This window comes from Anarhichas minor, unplaced genomic scaffold (genome assembly GCF_050575085.1).
Source record: "Anarhichas minor isolate MPS153535 unplaced genomic scaffold, ASM5057508v1 ptg000074l, whole genome shotgun sequence".
NCBI classification, from domain to species: domain Eukaryota; kingdom Metazoa; phylum Chordata; class Actinopteri; order Perciformes; family Anarhichadidae; genus Anarhichas; species Anarhichas minor.
In genome coordinates, this window is record NW_027466520.1 from 10,764,795 (window position 1) to 10,784,010 (window position 19,216).

Sequence of the window (19,216 nt, forward strand, 5' to 3'; positions counted from 1 at the left end):
TTTGCTCATTAGGTGCATGTGGGACGCAGGCATTTCTGAGCCATACTAAGAAAGACGATGGTAGAGAATCGTATTTATGATCAACTTTGAATAAAGAGGCTTTCACAGAACTGGTTTTCTCAGTGAAAAGACACATTTTGCTGCAAAGTATGTGGACATCCATTCTGTGCTGATGATCAAAGACATATTTAACACAACCACTCTGTGGACATTCTGCTAAGTGAGCCTGTCCCACAGTGCCTCAATGTCCGAGCAACCTGTGTGCGTGTGAGCTTCTCACTGGTGGACCCAGGGGCAGATTTAAAGTGGCTGTTAGAGTTGGGTCCTGATGACTTGTGGAAAATACTGTCTTCCCAAATGGCAACACGTATTTTATCAAATAGCATGCAACAAAGAGACATACAAAGACATCACCAGTCATACAAAATACTCCATCCTGTTTTTACTGGCACATTGAATCCATCACAAAAATGCTCTTATGTTTTGGGTTGAATATTAAACCTAACAGCTTTGGAGTACCGAGCTCTTGCTAAGTATAGTCGTTTAAAAAAAGACTTGAATATATAACGGATCAGGAGCCCAGTATAGACCAGTACATGACAGACACACACACACACACACACACACATTTACAGAAGGGTTCTAGTGATTATTTGTCTTCTTTGCCCATGTTGAGCTAATGCAATTGACTCTGCAAGTGATGGTGTTGCTTTTTTCAGCATGTCTAAGTCTCACATGTGCACATAATAGAAGGTGATGCATGTACATCAATGTGAACACAACAAAACTAGCCATACTACAGAACTCTACGATAACGCTATATGTTGCTGTGCAGCAGCAAGTCTGGGACATTGTAGGCTACATGGGACAAATGGGATCTGGGATCATGTCTCCATATCAGCAGGCATCATCTGCCCCCATGAAGTGTACTTGAATAAACCACAAATGTCCCGTCAGCTGTGTCGCTGCCACTGGCCTCGGCCCTAAAGTGAACCTGTGAAAGATCTAATGCAGCTCAACCACCAGCCTTCTTAAGTAATTCATCATTTCCTTTCATTTTGCCAGAGATAAATGCCCCACTTAGAGTGTCAGATAAACACTGTGAGCACTAGTGTTTTATTTGAAGTCATAATATGTCTTAACATCATACAAAGCAATACAAAAACTAAAACCGATGGGACAGGGAATAATATTGAGTAATATAAAAAGGAAACATGACTTGTAATGTGGTTAACAGTCTATTTGCAATGTTTTCAATTCCATTTTGCAATATTGAGGCATCTAGAATTCTGTTGAATTTCTGCAATTTAATTGACTCTAGTTATTCCGTTGTATCTTGTTAAACGCTAGTTTATCACCGAGCAATATTATCCAATTTCCTTTTTACTGGCAGCGTATTGTTGCCTTTATTGCGGCTTTGTTCGACTGCTCATTTCACTGAGTGGCCCTGGAAGACACAGCTTTGATGCAGAATACACTATCAATAAATCAATGAAATACGAGCGACTGAAATCTTTCATTTTCACTCCAATAAAATGTGATTTTTAATTATATATTTTACATTAAATACTTAAAATCAGAACATTTTTATGTCAAAATGTTTCTTTGAGTATTTAAATATATTTTATTCAAAGTATTTATATGTTTACTAGGTCCACTTATCTTAAAGTTATGTGGTCTAACAAAACAGCCTTGCAATATGTTCATTAGTGGATGTAACGGTGGGTTGTTGTTATTTAGGAGATGTGGATTCAACTATATATGTTGTGGTTTACCTGAGTTGTATTCTGTTATAGGAGAGGGTATAACACATTTTGTCTCCCCATTTTACATCAATAAGTATAGACTAAGTATAAGGAAATATTTCAGGTGAAAAGAAAATAACTGTTTTCCAATGCAAATGCAAATAATGATGCGGGCATACTGATGATAGCGGCCTCAGAATAACACACTTGACTATACAAGATTTAGTGTGTTACAAGCCAGCTTCAACACATCAAAAATGGTGTTAACAACCTTCACACTAACCCTGACTTCACCAAAATCATTTTACCTCACTAACATGTCAACCGAAGATGGAAAGCACTATTTCATCCCTACCTCCTCTGGTGATTGTGTCTGTGGCTTGACCAGACGGTAAAACATTTCACAGATATATATATATATCTCTGGAAGTGCTAACACTGACTGTCACCCGCAACAGCAGGCGACTGATACCATAGAGATGGAAGAGCCACAGGAGAGCCGAGCTCTCAGCAGGGGGTAGATGAAGGTATAATAATAATGGGTACACACAGGGACTGTTATGCACTCGGCTTTTTCACAGCAGGTGGTGTCAGCAAATTGACGTTATTAATTACTGATAGAAAAGGGAACATTCTCTGTAAATCAGTCTGTTGCCTGCAAGCAGAATATTTAGGACCTGCAAACTTCACAAAAAAAACTCTGCAACACATTCTCGATGTAGATGGACACACGCCATCCAGTGACAGCAACTTATGATAATCTCTTTCTTTGGTGGTGACAACAACCAGATATATAAAAGCTACCTTGGGTACAAAAGAGCATGTGGTCAAACAGAGGTGGCATACTAATGACTTTTCTAGTTCCCTATTTTTGGGGTTACTATTAGCCTAAATAATTTTGTAGTATAGGATCTGGTCATGTTTTTTTCTAAAAAGATTATAAAAGATCTCTGTTGAGCCCCCACGATCGCTTATATTTTTGCCCAGTCGATGAAAGATGAATTTTCCATGAGATGTAACTAGTTATGTACACAAGCCAAACTCTCTCCATAGTTCAGTGCCAAGTAATGAAGCCCGATCGATGTCTATTATTTTAACTGGCCAGCGGCCAAGAAAATGAGAGAGAGAGAGAGAGAGAGAGAGAGAGAGAGAGAGAGAGAGCGGATGAACAGAACGTAATGAGGGTGTAACTGTAAATCAACTCAGAATCGTAAATGGTCAATAATGTAACCCATGTGCCATACTCATTTTAATAATGCGCGTCCCTTAATTGTAACATATTCTGCCTGCTCAGCCTGAAAGGGAGCCCTATGTTGAGCTAAAGTAAAGTGATGATTTGTAGATATTCACATGACTCATCATAGGCGCTACAATGCTGGTTTCCCCTTGTTTTTTTTTTATGAATCAGATGTAGAGTACCATCAATTCATACACACTGGGGGTTTTCCCTAAAAGGGTTTTCATTTTCGTTTTTCAGTGTCACTTGAAACCACAAAAAAAAATTGGTAGAAAGACACAGAAACTAAACCATTTGCAAAATCATCATAATGTAAATAATATAAGAATATTAAGGTTTATTGTAGGGTTGCGTTCAGCAGAGAGATTAGAATTAATCTCGAGAAAGAGAGAGAGACAGGGGGAGAGAGAGAGAGAGAGAGAGAGAGAGAGAGAGAGAGAGAGAGAGAGAGAGAGAGGTCCCAGTCCCATCTAATCGGATTAGGCGACTATAGGTTAACAGCCTGTCTCTCTCCGCCCTACATGGGACGGCCGTGTGCGCAGCACTTGTACTATCTGCGGTAGCGTCACTTTTTTGCAAAAACCCGAAACGTATTTCCATTCACGTGTTTTTTGCCCGAATCGCTGTGACTACAACGCAACGTTGTTTCGTTTTGAGTTCGCGCGAAAGAAGATTTCACTTCGTGGGGCGTTCAGGGTCTCAAACGTGCATTATGTCAACTCTTTGAAAAGGACTAATGGTAACTGCACGCGCAACATGCTTAACTAGAAGGCCCATAGCGTACCACGGGTCAAGGAGTTTGTGTAATTTAGGCTCCCATAGGCGATACAAGTTTTCAGGGCAAGCTACGATACTTTGGTTCCGCTCTCCAGTCCCATGCCAGCGCCCCGCGTGCCAGGCTGCACTCTACCCCGAGGACAGTGCCCTAGGCTCGGGGGTTAGATGGTGCTGATCACGGACGACAGGGATGGAGGAGGCGTTTCGTCGGTCCGGGTTAAACAGCTCCATCAGCAGCATAAAGCCGGGGGGAACATCACCCAGGTCCACCCGACTGTTGTCGAGGAGCCGCTGTACAAATCTGACGACGAGAACTACCTGGGCTCGTGCGAGGAGGACGACGATGATGCATTCGAAGAAGTTGACTTTGAGAACTTGGAGGACTGTCGGAGTATCGCGTCGGACGACTCCTTCTACCCGCCGGACGACGTGTTCGCGGACTCGGAGCGCACCGCGTCTCCGGAAAGCCCGGAGCCGCTGTCCTTTTTCCAGGCGTGCTGCACCAACAACGCGGCTATCGTCCGGATAATGATGCGGCATGGAGTGAAGGAGGAGGCGGTGAACGAGAAGGATAGGAATAACAGGGTATGGCATGCAGCCCACTAGGACCACTTTTGAGTAAGCTAAACTTCACACAAGTAGCGTGATTTAGCTACTGTAATAGAGTACTTTTAGTCCACTTTATCACAAAACAGACTTGTGGGATGGACAAGGCTTTGTTGATGTTTTTAGTTCAGTAAAGTTAGCTGAATTAACTCTAATTTAATATGGTATTTTTGGTTACATAACTTATGGAGAAGTTATGCAGCAAGCTTATTAAATGGTCTTGCTCAGGGGCACTACATCTTTTTTGCCTATTAGCATCAAACTTTCTGGCCTCTCACTGAAACACATACTTCAATAAGTATGTATCTTAATAATTGCAACAATTAACAAACAATCAGTTAACAGTCAAATATCCCTATGGGACTTTAAAAAGAGATGTGTGTTGAGTAGCCTGTTTGTTACCAGGTTGCCAGTTGGCTTGAACAGGCCACATTTTTTAAATCTTACATGGGTTTTCTTTATTTCCTTGTTTCCAGTCATATTTATAAGTTTACACCTCTATCCTGAATCATTTTTCATACCAAACTGGTATTTGCTGACAGGTCTGTGCATGTGTGTGTTGACTGACCTCAGTTTTGCAAGAGGGAGGAACTTCAAGCTCTATAAAAACACAGAAGTCTCACGGTTAGCAGAACACTCAATCCTCTGTGTGTGTGTGTGTGAGAGAGAGAGAGAGAGAGAGAGAGAGAGAGAGAGAGAGAGAGAGAGAGAGAGAGAGAGAGAGAGAGTGTGTGTGAGTGTGTGTGTGTGTGCGTCTGCATTTCTTCCTCTGTATTTGGATTCCATGTGGTAGTCCGATGGTAAACACAGTAACTACCAATGAGAGGATGGCAATAGTGTGTCTGAGAGCAATTCAAAACCGTATTACAAAATGATGACAAAAAGATGCATTTTAAAGCCATGAGTTAGTTGACTGATTTTGCAAACATTGATATCAATAGCAATGTGTGATCGTTTATGTGCAGCTTCGATCCGTTGACTTTAAATTATATGAACAAATTCATATTTTTCACTAAAGGCAATTTATCAAAAGAGTTACCGCTTATTGGAAGATGATTGGACATCTTGTCCGCTGTGCAATCAAAGCACGCATCCCCTTTATGTGCATCGCTTCACTCCTGCCAAAGTACTGCAGCCCATGGGCGAAGAGATGAATCCATAATGATGGAACGCCAGACTAGTTTTCATTCATCTGGACATTTTGCTAATAGTAATTGAATTAACTGGCAATAGGCAATATGCTGAGGACGGATATTTGGCCTTGTATCTTGTATTGTTGGGACTCAGAGTATTTGTTTACATTTGACCATTTTAGCCCTTTTTCTCATGACCAGCACTTTCTTTTATCCCGTCACATGTGGAAGATAACTGTAGTTTTCTACCATTGACAACCAAAGAGCTCCAGCAGAGAAGTTCGGAGTGCCATTGCAGTTTTCTTAGGTAATCGTGTGTGTTATTCATTTACTTTCTCCTTTGAAAATTGTCCCCACCCATCTGTGTTTTCATATTACTCAGCTTACATCACAAATCTGCGTCTCTAACCTCGAGGCTACCCCCCCATCCATCCGAGTCCATCATCATCGCTCACCATCTGTCCCCCTCCTTATCTCTCTGTATGCATGTAACAGCTGATGAGGTCACGGGAGGGAAGAGTAGTAATGACATCATTGGAATGTAAAGATTTCTCTTCTCCTCTGTGTGACGTGCACGATAGATCGGATTCATTTGGCTGGCACACCAAAAATGCTTGGATATAGCTTGTGTGAGTGTGTGTTTTGCACGTGTGTGTGTGTGTGTGTAGCAGTGAGCGCCAGTTATGTGTTAGCGTAGAATAGATAACCAGGATGTGTGCTGTAGTGCATTCGCCATTTGCTTTGCGATGACCTGCGACCTCAGGGATGTGCACGGACCCAGACACAATGCAGTTTAGGAAACCCCTCCATTAGAAACACATGTTGATATGAATCTGTTAAGCTCGTCGGTGCTCGTGTTCAACATCCTGACACGGACGTCAACATCCTACCAGAGCCGACAGCCTGACGATGTGATGAGAAGACAGAGAGGGCTGTTACATCCCAGACTTGATTTTGTACAGAATGTACACTATTTAAAATAGGCTATATTCTAACTAAAAAGGCTTGAGACGCAGACACGTTTGTACCTTTTCCCGGTCTAGCCAAAGTATTTGTCACACACATAATAGTGAGTTGCCTCTGTTTTCTGTGGTGCCTTTCGTGAGGGAGGTCAGAGGTCAGGGTCAGCTGCAGAATGGCAGCCCAGAACCTGGAAGGGATTCTGTGTTTTACATGAAGGTACTTCAGCAAAGTCAATGCAGGTCTAATATTTCTTTTTAAATCTACTTCCCTGAACTTCTACTTGGCCGCATATACATCGTTTTATTCATGAGCGGTTATCAAATAACAACAAATGTTTTTGCTGTACTATACTATGACTTTTTAATGACATACTACATAAATCCACATTAAACACACCAGGGCTTCATCTAATGATTTTATGACTATTAATTACTTTTTTTTTAAATCATACTACACTATGAATTTATTATGACATTTTATGGCATACTTTGCCGTTACTTTTGACCATTTCTTTATGACTTTTATATGACATTTTATAATACTATATTATGACTTTTAAACAATTATTTTATGTCATACTAAACAATGACTGTTAATGACATTTTTACTACACTATGACTTTATTATACTATATTATGACATTTTAATGACTTTTTTTACGTCACACACACATACTCTGTAAAGGCAAATCATGGAGATATTTTCATTGTTCTAATCTAACATTGTCACATTGAACACCTATATAATATAATATAATATAACATTTTATGGCACACTATACTATGACTTTTTACGTTACTTACAGAGGAGTTACTATACGTTACTTTATTACGACTTTCTATGAAATTTTCTATGACATACTCTGATTTGTTATGACCTACATAAGAGACTGATCTTCAGCCCGGGGTTAATGGTGGTTCAAGTAGTACATTCGCTCTGCTGCATAGAAAAACAAGTTCATTTTTAAGAGATGTGGGTAACATAAGACATAAGATGTGTGTGTTTTGATATCATATGACAAACAGTAACGGGAGAACGTTTTTTTGCAGCAAAGCATCTGCGAACGTCTGTTTGGCTCTTTGGTTAACAGCCAACACATAATTAAATCACATTAATATGGTCGCGATAAAAAGGGGATTGAACATCAACAATCCCTCCTGTGGACAAAATACCTGCAACATGGCAAGGATTAAGGATAAGACACGCAGAGAGGGTAGAAATCAAGTCAGATTCTGCAAAATTCTGCAAAACATGTGTCACAAGAGAAAAGACAAAGATAACGTACTCCCCACTGCCAAGCTTGCGTGTTGAAACTTGATTAACTGTAATCACGATCACATCATAATAAGCCAGCCACAGTGTCCGTCACCTGTGCCCTCAGAAGAATGACAAACTGCCCATGTTTCAACTAACACACCCTGAATGCTAAACATAGCAAAGCAACGTAATAACAAGCCATTATGTAGGTCATAAGTACGTGTATTTAATTTTCATTGTATACGATTACGGCACAGTAATTATAGGCCGTCAGTGTCAGAATCCCGAGAGTATCTTCTCAGTGTTGTGATAGCGGATGTGTTGGATGAAATTTCCATTAACCATTGTTGTAAAAAGTAAAAGATAAATGCAAGTCAGTGAACATCAGGATTATCTCAGGATTATGTGAATATGTATTAATATATCAATATCATCAGGCACCTCTGACCTTGTTTAGGGTAGAATGTGATGTCATGCTCACATGATAACTCAATAAATACGCAAGCGCGGGCACGCACACACACACACACACACACACATAATTCAATCAATTGAAATGAGGCCACCCTGCTCGACTGTTACCCCCCCCCCCCCCCCATCCCCTTCTCTTTCTCTCTCACTCACATACTCCCCCTCTAGATCACAATCAAACTTTCCAAACAGGGTGAGATCTGATGACGAACCAGGACCGATACAGTGCAGTGTAGACGACAGGCAACAGAGTCTACACAGAGTGTTTCAGACGGGCAGACCAACGCACATCAACCATCAGGGCAACAGGCAAGCCGACTAAATGAGGCACAGGGGGGGGGGGGGGGGGAGAAAGAGAGAGAGAGAGAGAAATTTGGCGCTGCAGATGGTAGCAAACATGATGCTGCTAGCAAATACGGATGAGTGGAAAAATCAAAGCGACAGTCATACACATCTGATTTGATACAGTCATGTGAACACTCAGCTGCAGACAGGAGCACAGTTAAACAGGGAGGCTATTGACAGAAACATGGCCCAGTAAGTCTGTGTAAGTGCTTCTGGTGTGTGTGATTGAGGGCGGTCTAGAGAGTATTTGCCCGTGTGTGTGTGTGTGTGTGTGTGTGTGTGTGTGTTTGTGTGTGTGTGCATGTCCTCGCACACAGAGATGTACTGCGAGGAGTGCAGCGTTTTATACTGGGTCTATGCAGGCTGCAGAGATACCGGTTGTCTGCCGCTTAGATGCTAAATTTAGCTTTGGCCAGTATTTGGAAGAAGAACAAAAAGATGCAGTGTGGGTAAGCTGTTTTTTAAAGAAACAATAAGGAAGTTAGATCGGTTGATAGAAGAAGTCACACTGAACCCACAAGGGAAGCAGACTCTTGGTGGCTGTAGCGTGGAGGGCTAATGCTTGACGTTATTAAACTTTTCCATTTTAAAAACCTACACTAAGCAAAAACGACTTACAGTATACGTGAAGGTAATTATTCCGGATCCTCTTTTATTTCAGTGCCAGCTGAAGTCAATCAAAATCAGCTTTATTATTTATCAATTCAACCATGCACTTCTGAAGATGCTATTGCACATACTTTGGTCATGCTTTACATGAATTGATTAAGAAGCAATTAATTACATCGTTGAGCTGGGAATCCTGGAGGTGTTGTGTCTATAAGGAACTTTCAGGGTTACACTGGGTATTGTGTCATACTCACTGGAGCCAATTATTACAGCAGCCTCACATCAACTGTAGGTACACAGTTACGTCTGTCTCCCTCCCCCTCTCTCTGTGTCGCTGACTGATACGGCTAAGCCTTTCTATTCCTAGCTCTGGATATTCCCCAGATTACTTGTGTGTGTGTGTGTGTGTGTGTGTGTGTGTGTGTGTGTGTGTGTGTGTGTGCGTGTGTGTGTGCGTGTCTTTGTCTGTGTATGTGTATATGGGCTAATAATAAGTTGAACAGAATTAGTTTGTCTGTATTCAGACATTATCAGAACCCACTGACATTTATGGTAAATGCAGTTTTAGTTAAATTCAACTAAAATAAATATTCATTTTTGCTAAGAAAATTAAGACTTATGTACTTATTTGATCAAAATTGGCATTACCAAAAATACATTTGAATTTTAAACTCACCAGAATGATGAATCCTCCCAAATTGTTGAATGTTTTAGAGGGACAGACAGCCTAAATTGCTAATGTTTCGACAGCTATGTGAACAAAAATCTACAGCCCACATATGAATGCACAGAAAATAAAGAAAGTGCTACCTACATGTATTGGATTAGAGTCATCTTAATTCAGAGGAGCATGTTTAAGTATCAAGAGATAAAATACCACTCAACACCACAGGCCATTTGGGCTTCAAACGCAACATATGCTACGTAATACTTAACTTTACGAGCTATTATAAAAGAAAATGTCAAGAAAAACTGCACAAAGGCGAGTTTTGCGGGTAAAAATAAGCTCAATTTACGAGAGCGGCTACAATCCAGTGTAATGGAACAGAGAAGATTACAGTCAGGGAGGGCACATGTCTACGTCCATCAGAATAAAGTCATGAAAGCTTTGCGATTGCCATAGTGTGCATCTTCATTTGGCCTACATACAAAATGTATAATCCTCCCAAAAACCATCGGTGTCGTAATCAAAGTCTCACTTTACATTCTTCTGACTCTCACACACACACACACACATGCACTGCACACACACACTCATCCATCCCTGGAAGTACCTCTCGTGATTGTTTCGGGGTTGTTGAGCTACCTGGTAGTGTTGTTATTTTTATCCCCTAAGCCTCACATTTAAGGCATCGAGTGGGTAATATTGTGGAGCACATGATTGTCTTTTCCCCGATTAATGTGCGTCCCTGCAATCGCATGCTGTGTGTGCATTTCGCTGGTGCTCTTCTCTCAGGTCGAGCCACTGGTTAAGTGCCTCAGAGAGCCAATAGATGAAACAAAAAGGTCCAGATAGGGATGTGTTGAGCAGAAAACTACAGCCTGGGAGAAACAGGTAGAAAGTAAGTTAAATGCTTGAAAAAAAAAAAAAAGGACAGTGCCAGACGACTGAGATTGCTCCAGACATGCTGCAGGGCATGCTGCTAAAGCACAGCACAGCAAGGCAGGAGGCTTGCCAAGAATGTGTGTGTGTGTGTGAGAGAGAGAGAGAGACACAGACAAGGTCAGCATGCGTGTGTCTAACCAGATAAAGCAATCTGGAGCTGTGCCAGTGTAAGTGAACGTCTTCCAGACGATCCATCAGTTGCTCCGCAGGACCTCTCTCCACCTCACCTCTCGCTATGCTCCAGCACCAACGTGACTACATCTCCAGCCGGCTGACAGCCCGGCTCCTTCCAGCCAAAGGTTTAAGTTTAGTTTGTCTCACAGGGTGAAAGAACAACAACGTCTACTGTACATGTGCTGCACAGCCTGTCCTGCAGACTAAACCACAATCCCTGTCTGATACAGATTAGTAGAAATAAAGGAAGGGGGGGGGGGGGGGGGGGGGGGGGGGGGGCACATGTTAACGTAACATTACAGTGACATTATAGATTTTTTTGCATGAGGTTTTTATGTTTTGACTTTGATGAGTGGCAATATTGTTTAGAATTTAGTGTGTGGAAATGCAGATTTAACTTTATTCTATTGCACACCTTGTCAGTATAATGTGTGTGTGTGTGTGTGTGTGTGTGTGTGTGTGTGTGTGTGTGTGTGTGTGTGTGTGTGTGTGTGTGTGGTAGGTAGACGTGGGGGAGGTTGGCACCAATTTTGTATGTTGTCTATAAACGTTCCCTCTCTGTACTAATCTTCAGTCATTATTATATTTTGTTCATATCAGGGAGACAGAACTTTGGATCACATCCACAGCAGAGTTCAATAGAATAATTAACGGGAGTAGCACGGTGTGCTCGGGCCAAGAGGTGCAAAGCGGCAAGTAGGTTTTACTCGTGCTCTTATGAAGGGAACATCATGTCACAGAAGAAGGTTCACGGATAATACTTCCCTCTTTGTAGCAAAGTTTGAATTGATTTCCTAAGTCTGATTAATAACTCTTTAAGGCGAAGGTCTGATGTTCACAGCAACTGGCTGGTTTATAGATATTGCTTCTTTATTAATCACCGTGCCTGTGCTGTAAAACTTGAAAAAGCACAGGACGTGTACGTTCACCACGCCTTATTCTTTTACATTATGTACAGTATGACATACCCTGATGACACGTAACACGCAGGGTTGATTTTCACCTTTAGTAAAGTTAATTAAATATCAAGGAATACATTCAATGGAAATAAAAGGCCTACACTATTCCTGGATTATGTTATGTAACATAATTCTTTTTTTTTTACAAAAGCTGCGGTGAAGAATTGAAGTTTTAACATCAAGAACATCGTGTATTTGACTAGTTCCAGTCGAAGGTTTAAGTGTAGTACATTACCGTTATGCCTGTGATGGAACAAAACAGAAGACACCTGGGATGACTTTTGTCCCTACAGGTGTTTTTTTAAGATCTAAGTCACATTCATTCTCATCATATTATATCATGAATTTTGGCTTCCTGTATGAAAGCTCGGCATTTATCCACCTGTGCTCTGAGTGAAAGTGAAAGACACATCTTTCTAACAGAAATATTTCATGTATAAACATACTGTGCACATGATATGTCAACTGAGAACTCTGTGTTCCCGAATTCAGCTTGCAGCTCCCCCCCCCCCCCCCCCTCCATCTCCTCTGGTGGTGAACTTGTTTGTCTTGGCCAGTGAAGTGTGCACCTTCCAGAAAGTACCCAACTTTTACAGGATTTTTCCAGGACAACCGAAAACTCACACTGGCAGACTAACATTTACGCTTACGTCCACAGACATAAAAGGGCTCTTACTCCGGCACGAACGCACAAAAGTACACAACAACATCAGACGGGGGACTCGTTTTTCCACTCAGTTCAAGACGGTTCCATTCTTTATGAAAAGACAACAGATGTCACCTTTTTTTTAAGGATATTAGTTTGGAAAGATGCACAGAGGTCTCCTGGTCTTCTGGTTTCTACCAGGCAGCAACCTCCGTTTCTGAAAAGTAAAGCCGATGCAGAAGTGCCTTAAACGTGCATTCTTTTTAATGGCCATCAGGGGGCGACTCCTCTGGTTACAAAGATAGGTCCGATTACAGAGATCGAAGACAAAATGACCCTATTTACTTATTACCTCGGTGCACATTGTAAATATGAGTTTATGGTCTCAATCACTGGTTTCAATTCTTCTGCGATGCAGACCAAATGATGTTGTTCCTTGAGACGCCGTTGTTTGGTCTGGGAGTTGTCCGTGTGTTCGTCATAGATCGTTAACCCTTTCACAGTGTGTTTTCACTTCATGAAAGTTAATTGCAACATCTTGGTTGCCAATAAATATCCCCCACGTGGTTTCCAAATGGTCTTTGCTGACGGTCAGAAACGTCCCAAACACAGCAAAAATAGGAAGAAAAGAGAAGTTGGTCAGAAGTGATGATTGAGAGGGATTCTTTTCATATCAGTCCATACATTATTTCTTTAGGAAAGTGTTGCATATTGTACCTTTAACTCCTCTCCTGTCCCTTTTTGTCTCAGATAGGGCTGTTGGTCGCGTGTTACCAGGGTTATGTGGACGTCGTCATAGCGCTGTCTCAGTGTCCGTATCTGGATGTCAACTGGCAGGACAGCGAGGGAAACACAGCTCTCATCACAGCTGCTCAAGCAGGTAACACACACACACAGACACACACACACACACACACACAATTAACTGTACGCAGGTGTTTTTGAAACAGAAGGACCAGCGTATGGATGTGGATCTCGTGTGAATGCCTTGACTATAGACTGTGTTATAACGTACAGTAACAACCGTCCGTCCCTCTGTTCTTCAAGGCCACATAACAATCACCAACTATCTGCTCAACTACTACCCGGGGTTGGACATCGAGAGGAGGAACTGCCACGGCTTCACCGCTCTGATGAAAGCTGCCATGCAGGGCAGGGTGGAATGTGTGCGCTCGCTCATGATGGCAGGTGAAGAACACATGAGAACACCGAGACAGATAGCAGCATTTGGAAATCTTCAGTCATTTCTTTGCTGTCCTCTTCTAATCTTTGTGTGCCCACTATATCCGTTCTTTGACATATTTAACCTTCTTTATAATTGTGCCACCACCAGGAGCTTCCCTGAATGCCAGGGACCTCGGCCGCCACTTCACTGCCAGGGAGTGGGCCTTCTTTACGGGCCGCTATGAAACTGCCTGGGTGATGACGCGCCTGATGGAACGGCCCTGCCCGCACCAGTACTGTGAGACATATAGGTAAACTCATGGCTGGCTCACATTGTTTCTCTGTCTGCCTGTCTGTCATGGACAATATCATCAACCAATATCTGAAGAGGTGGTGTAGCATTCTTGACTATAACAACTCAAAAGTCGCCTTGAGAGAGTCTATGACTTACTTCATGATGGTGAGAAGAGTAAGCCCTACCTACCTGTGCAGTGGATTTATATCTAATTTCTTTTTCCCAGTCTAGAGTGGCGCCCGCTGGCATCGCTGGCGGCCAAAGCCCAGGAGCCCCGTGGCTGTCTGAGGCGCCTGTCTGACACCGTGAGGAACATCTTCAACATCTCAAACGTCACCAACCCTGAGGATCAAGGTGTTATCGACCACATGGTTTCTATAACGACGGCCATGAGGAGCCCAGTCATTGCTGTGGCATGCCATACAGTGAGTAATAAGGCTCTAGATCATGTTTACTCTTCATTATCCAGGTACTCATTGATCAGCATCAAACAGTATCCCACCAGATCCATCAACCCCAACCCCACATGTTACTCTATTTCCCCCTAACACCAACAAGCATTCTGCAACTGCATGCTGAGATAAGGTTATGCAGGTAACTACTCTTTGTGATAGTTTTCTCTTTTAAAGCCGCTCTCCTCTGCATTATTCCAGTGTCTGTACACACTCAGCACAGTTGGAGGTATCAGAGCTCACCTTCTTATCTTCAGATGGAGCCAACCATTCTTGTACGTTGTGGGAATCACCTTCCACAGACTCCAAATGGGACTAAACAGTCAATATTTGTGTGTTTTTGTATCAGTATGCAAATTGCTTCTCTTATTGTTCTTATCAAGCAGTAGAATAAAGTAGTACTACCGCTGCTGCTTCATAGACTCAATGTGCAAACAAACTGATGATAATATTGTGGTAATTGTGCTGTTAAAGGATAAATCTGGTGCTAATTTATCTTTGCTTTAATCAATGAATTCTCTGCTTTTTCATGGGATTTGCACATAATAATTAAAGCATATAATTAACGGCGGCCTTAGCTGATAAGCAGGTTATTCATGCAAGATTACAAGTACTGCAACACCGCAATCAAAAGGGAAACTGAACATAATTCTGCTAATTATTACTGCTATTGCTACTGCAGTGCTACAAATACTGATATTATAACAAGTAATACAAGTGATACCAACCAGGGGCTGTTGTGTTTCAGGTGTGTCCAGACAGCCTCCCAAGTGTGGGCAAACGGCGGTATGCAGTCCCAGAGATCATCCGCCAGCAGCGCGCCAAGGAGCTCCGCTCCATCAACCCCGACAGGGTGGACAGCCACCTCAAACTCTTCCAGAACTCCCGGGTCACACTGGTGGCCAAGAACTCAGCCGACCGCCGGGCCAGCCTTCAGCCCCAGAGCCTGGTGCCTCGAGACCGGAGCTCCAGCCTGAGCACGGTGGCTTATAACGAGGCCCTGGAGCTGCGGAGGACCAGCCTGCTGCCCATGCACATGGTGCTGAGGAGGAGCAGCGTCAGGCCGGGGTTCAGCATTCCCAAAGTGAGGGTCTCCAAGGCCCCCACGCCCACGTACGAACCAGAGAAGATACGGAGGAAGAGCAGCTTCAAAGACGGAGGGGGGCACCTGTTGCAACTACCAAAGTGGCGGTACAAGGAGCTAAAAGAAGAAAGGAGGAAAGCCGAGGACGCAGAGAGGAGGAGGCTGGAGGTTGTGACCAAGAGACACCTTGCTGCTGGGAAAAAGAAATAATATTGCCTCAGAAGATGCCATGTACACTTCAAAAATCATTGTAGAGATTTGGCTTTAATATTTTTCTACAAGATATGAATAAGCAGATGTGTTCCTAAAAGAGGCTGCAAGGGGGATGCTAGTTGACTTTAAAATGTCTGCTGCAGCTTTGACAGCATTAAATGCACACTGCTCAGTGTCCTTCATGATGTCAAGCAGCGATTACCCAGGGGATTTGATACTTGAAATGCTTTTAATTAACTTATTTTTCATATTTATTGCTTTTTGATGGATGGCCTAGTCTATCTTTGATTAAGCTTTGGGTGTTCAATACAGCAGTGTGTTTACACTGAGTTAAGCTGTATCGGAGCAGAGGACACTTATTGACACAAATTCTCTCAAACTGTAAGCACAGCAGGAATCAGTGGAGAATACCAGTAGGTGTGTCATATTGACTGAGAAGGCTAAACATAAGCTTATATATATATATATAGATAATGTCATTTGACAGCAATATTTCAGACGCTTTTTGTTCTGCTTTACAAAGACTTACCCATGAATGTATTTACATATACAGTTTATATGAGATTTGAATGCTTTTTGATGAGAAACTTTGTATTTTTTATGAAATATAGACTTTTTCACATACTGATGTAATAACAACTATGTTTTCTAGTCTTAACGTAAGAGACCAACACTGAAATGTGAAGCACTATTACTATCTCAAATGTTTACATTGCAAAAGCCCATTCATCGCGCCGAAAGCGCCTCTGAGACTGAATTTGGTGTGTACAGGGTATATTGATGCTTTATTACACTAATCATTTCAAATGCCTCCACTATGTTCTGTTGGAAAGTTAATAACACATTGATGGGATTTTTCGTACTCTTCTTGATTTCCATAAATAGGGGTTTAATCTATTAGCAATTGCAGAAGGCAGTTATATGACAGAATAATTAGAATTGAAGTGATAACATGTGGACCCTCTGATAAAAAACAGTCGACCCATTATTGAGCAATAGGTCCGCTCCCCGTTTCAACATTAGAACAGTGAAAATAACGGCTGTGAGTTTAAAACGCGCAGAGCCACGGGCAGAGCAGGGATTTTGTCAGGATTTCTTTCAGAGCACAATTTCACGGTCCTAACTCCTCATGGCTATTGCAGCGTAAGTGTCATCCACAAGTGTGTGTCTAATAAACATGGTGATGAGTTGCTTTGGGTCACTGCACAACAAAATCATTTCTCCAAATAAACCTCGTTGGCTTCAGCGCGAGTCAGCAGTGAGTTCTGCACTTAAAACTGGAAGTGGTCGCGGGATTAACAAATTTAGCATCAACATGAAAATAGCTTTATGCTGGCAATGCAGTATCATGGCCAACAACGTCTACTGTTTGCAGTTTGTTCTGAGGCAATGAATAAAAACGACATTCCTTTGGAATACACTTCTGTGTTAGTGTTTTGTGATTGAGTACGGAGCATTTTCACAAGGCTTCTGCAGGACTTCTGTGAACTGGAGAAACAATTCTGAAGTTGAGATACCTTTATCTCATCACATACTTATATTTATGACAGGACAAGTCATATCAGTCATCTATTCCAAGTTCACTGATATAGAGTGTGGGGGAATGAACATTAGTGGGTTGTGTGTGTGTGTGGGGATGGGAGAGACAAAACCTATTAGCCCCGAATGCATGAAGTAATATTTAGGTCATGGTTGTAGCTCTAACAGCTGTTGGCTTAGATTGTAACCTGAGATTACGAGGCGCAACAGGCTTGGTCAGCGATTCCCCTCCCGCACTCTGACCCACATCCCTCATAGATATTCAGAAGTGGCCAAATACACAGGGCCCTATCCACTGATCGTATGGCAGCCATTATGTCATGCCGTGATGCTAAAGGCTGGGATTCAGACGGGATGACCTGATTCTAGATCAGCACTGGACGAGTGCTTCTGTCAAACCTGTGAATTTGGGGGGGGGGGGGGGGGGATTCTTAGTTGGGGCCCTCTGCTGGTTGGTTTTTAACACTTAAAGATTTCTGCATGTAAGATGGAGTATATCTACAAGTGGCATTGACATGAAGTGTATCAATTACATAAATTGCTTATTATCAGAACAATTATATTATATCACATAGAACTATTGCATTGTTCTTACTTCTTTACATGATTTTTTTGTAAAATATATCACCTTTTTCTAAACCATTAATAAGCAATAATTGTGTTACTTTTTACATGTGGCTTTTTAGATTAACACAATATTGCAGCTTCATAGGTTATATGATGTGGCAGTTATTACATTGTCACTACAGATAGTTCTTAAATATGATAATTAATAACAAAGAAAAACCCCCGTTATATATGTGCCATGAAATAATCAAGAAGTAAGATGAAGCAATCTGCGTGTAGCAGAATGTAAGTGCTACTCGGAAGTTGAAAAAGAAAATTATAAATGAGTTGATTTAATTATTTAATTTCTCAAGAAAATCGGAAGCTTTATTTGTAAAAAATGCATGCTCAAAAATATTATCCTTATGGTCCACAATGACTATATTTTCTTCGGCTTAAGCAAGAACGAAGTGTAATCTATCCCCGTGCTGAAGGTATGAGAGCACGGGGATTTCTTTTTTTTAAGTATTCTGTGAAATGATACCGTGATGCAATCAAGGATAAAGTAGGCCCCTCTTAATGAATTCCATTTCTGAAATGCTGAAAAAGTATGAATAAATGAAAATGTCTCACAATTAAATCAGCATCAGAATGATCTCCAACGTGTGAACTACAAATGAACTGCAAGTGGCGGCGGTGCTATCACTGATAGAAAGTGAGGAAAACTAGGCAGAGAGAAGCTCTCTGACAGAAGCTCCCGGGAGCTTTGATAACACCAAACGTACTGCATTATACTTTCCGTTAGTCATTTTTAGGAACGACACTACAGAAAATAGGTTAGTTTTACATAAAAATCCTGTCAATGCTGTTTGAGGAGTAAGATATGATGTGACGCATGGAATATGAAAAGCAAGCAGTTTGGTTTTGGTGAAACTGGAGCCACAAATGTCACCGTGCATTTGTCATTTCGACCCTGATGCCTTTCCAAAAATATCCTGACCTAAATGACTGAAGCACCCTTTACTCCCACTGGTGCCTGTTGACCGAGTAAACCTCAGCATTGGTGGAATGTTCTCAGGCGGCTGTGTCAGAGAAATGACCAGTCTCAACTAGCTGAAGCCAGTTTTAATGTTCCTAAGCACCTCAGGCTAACAGCTGGTGGTGTATACTCAGGGCTAATAAAGTGACCCGAAATGACGACTTGGGTAAAGTGCCTTAAACTGTAACCGTGACTGTTTTTATGGAAGAAGAAACTACAAAAACATGATTCTATCCTAAATATATAAACATAGAAGGGCAGTGCCTTGCTCATGGGTAATTGTTTGATGTTACCAGGCACCAGTACCGACCAGAATAGACCACTGAGCCAGTCGATGAGTGGGTCTACCGGCGTAA

At 41.9% G+C, this 19,216-nt stretch overlaps 1 protein-coding gene and 1 long non-coding RNA gene across 2 annotated transcripts; one reads left to right on the forward strand and one right to left on the reverse strand.

Annotated features, from left to right (window-relative positions):
- The first annotated feature begins 3,820 nt into the window (after positions 1 to 3,820).
- On the forward strand, positions 3,821 to 17,131 carry LOC142937515 (ankyrin repeat domain-containing protein 33B-like). The gene is made up of 6 exons (XM_076080488.1): positions 3,821 to 4,344; positions 13,279 to 13,408; positions 13,576 to 13,716; positions 13,862 to 14,003; positions 14,214 to 14,412; positions 15,188 to 17,131. The coding sequence occupies exons 1-6, from the start codon at positions 3,925 to 3,927 to the stop codon at positions 15,731 to 15,733; spliced, it is 1,578 nt and encodes a 525-aa protein (XP_075936603.1). The 5' UTR covers positions 3,821 to 3,924; the 3' UTR covers positions 15,734 to 17,131.
- LOC142937516 (uncharacterized) lies at positions 12,775 to 14,375 on the reverse strand. The gene is made up of 2 exons (XR_012949418.1): positions 13,246 to 14,375; positions 12,775 to 13,112 (listed from the first exon to the last, which is right to left on the reverse strand). It is a non-coding gene; the product is annotated as an uncharacterized LOC142937516 (long non-coding RNA).
- Positions 17,132 to 19,216: the final 2,085 nt, after the last annotated feature.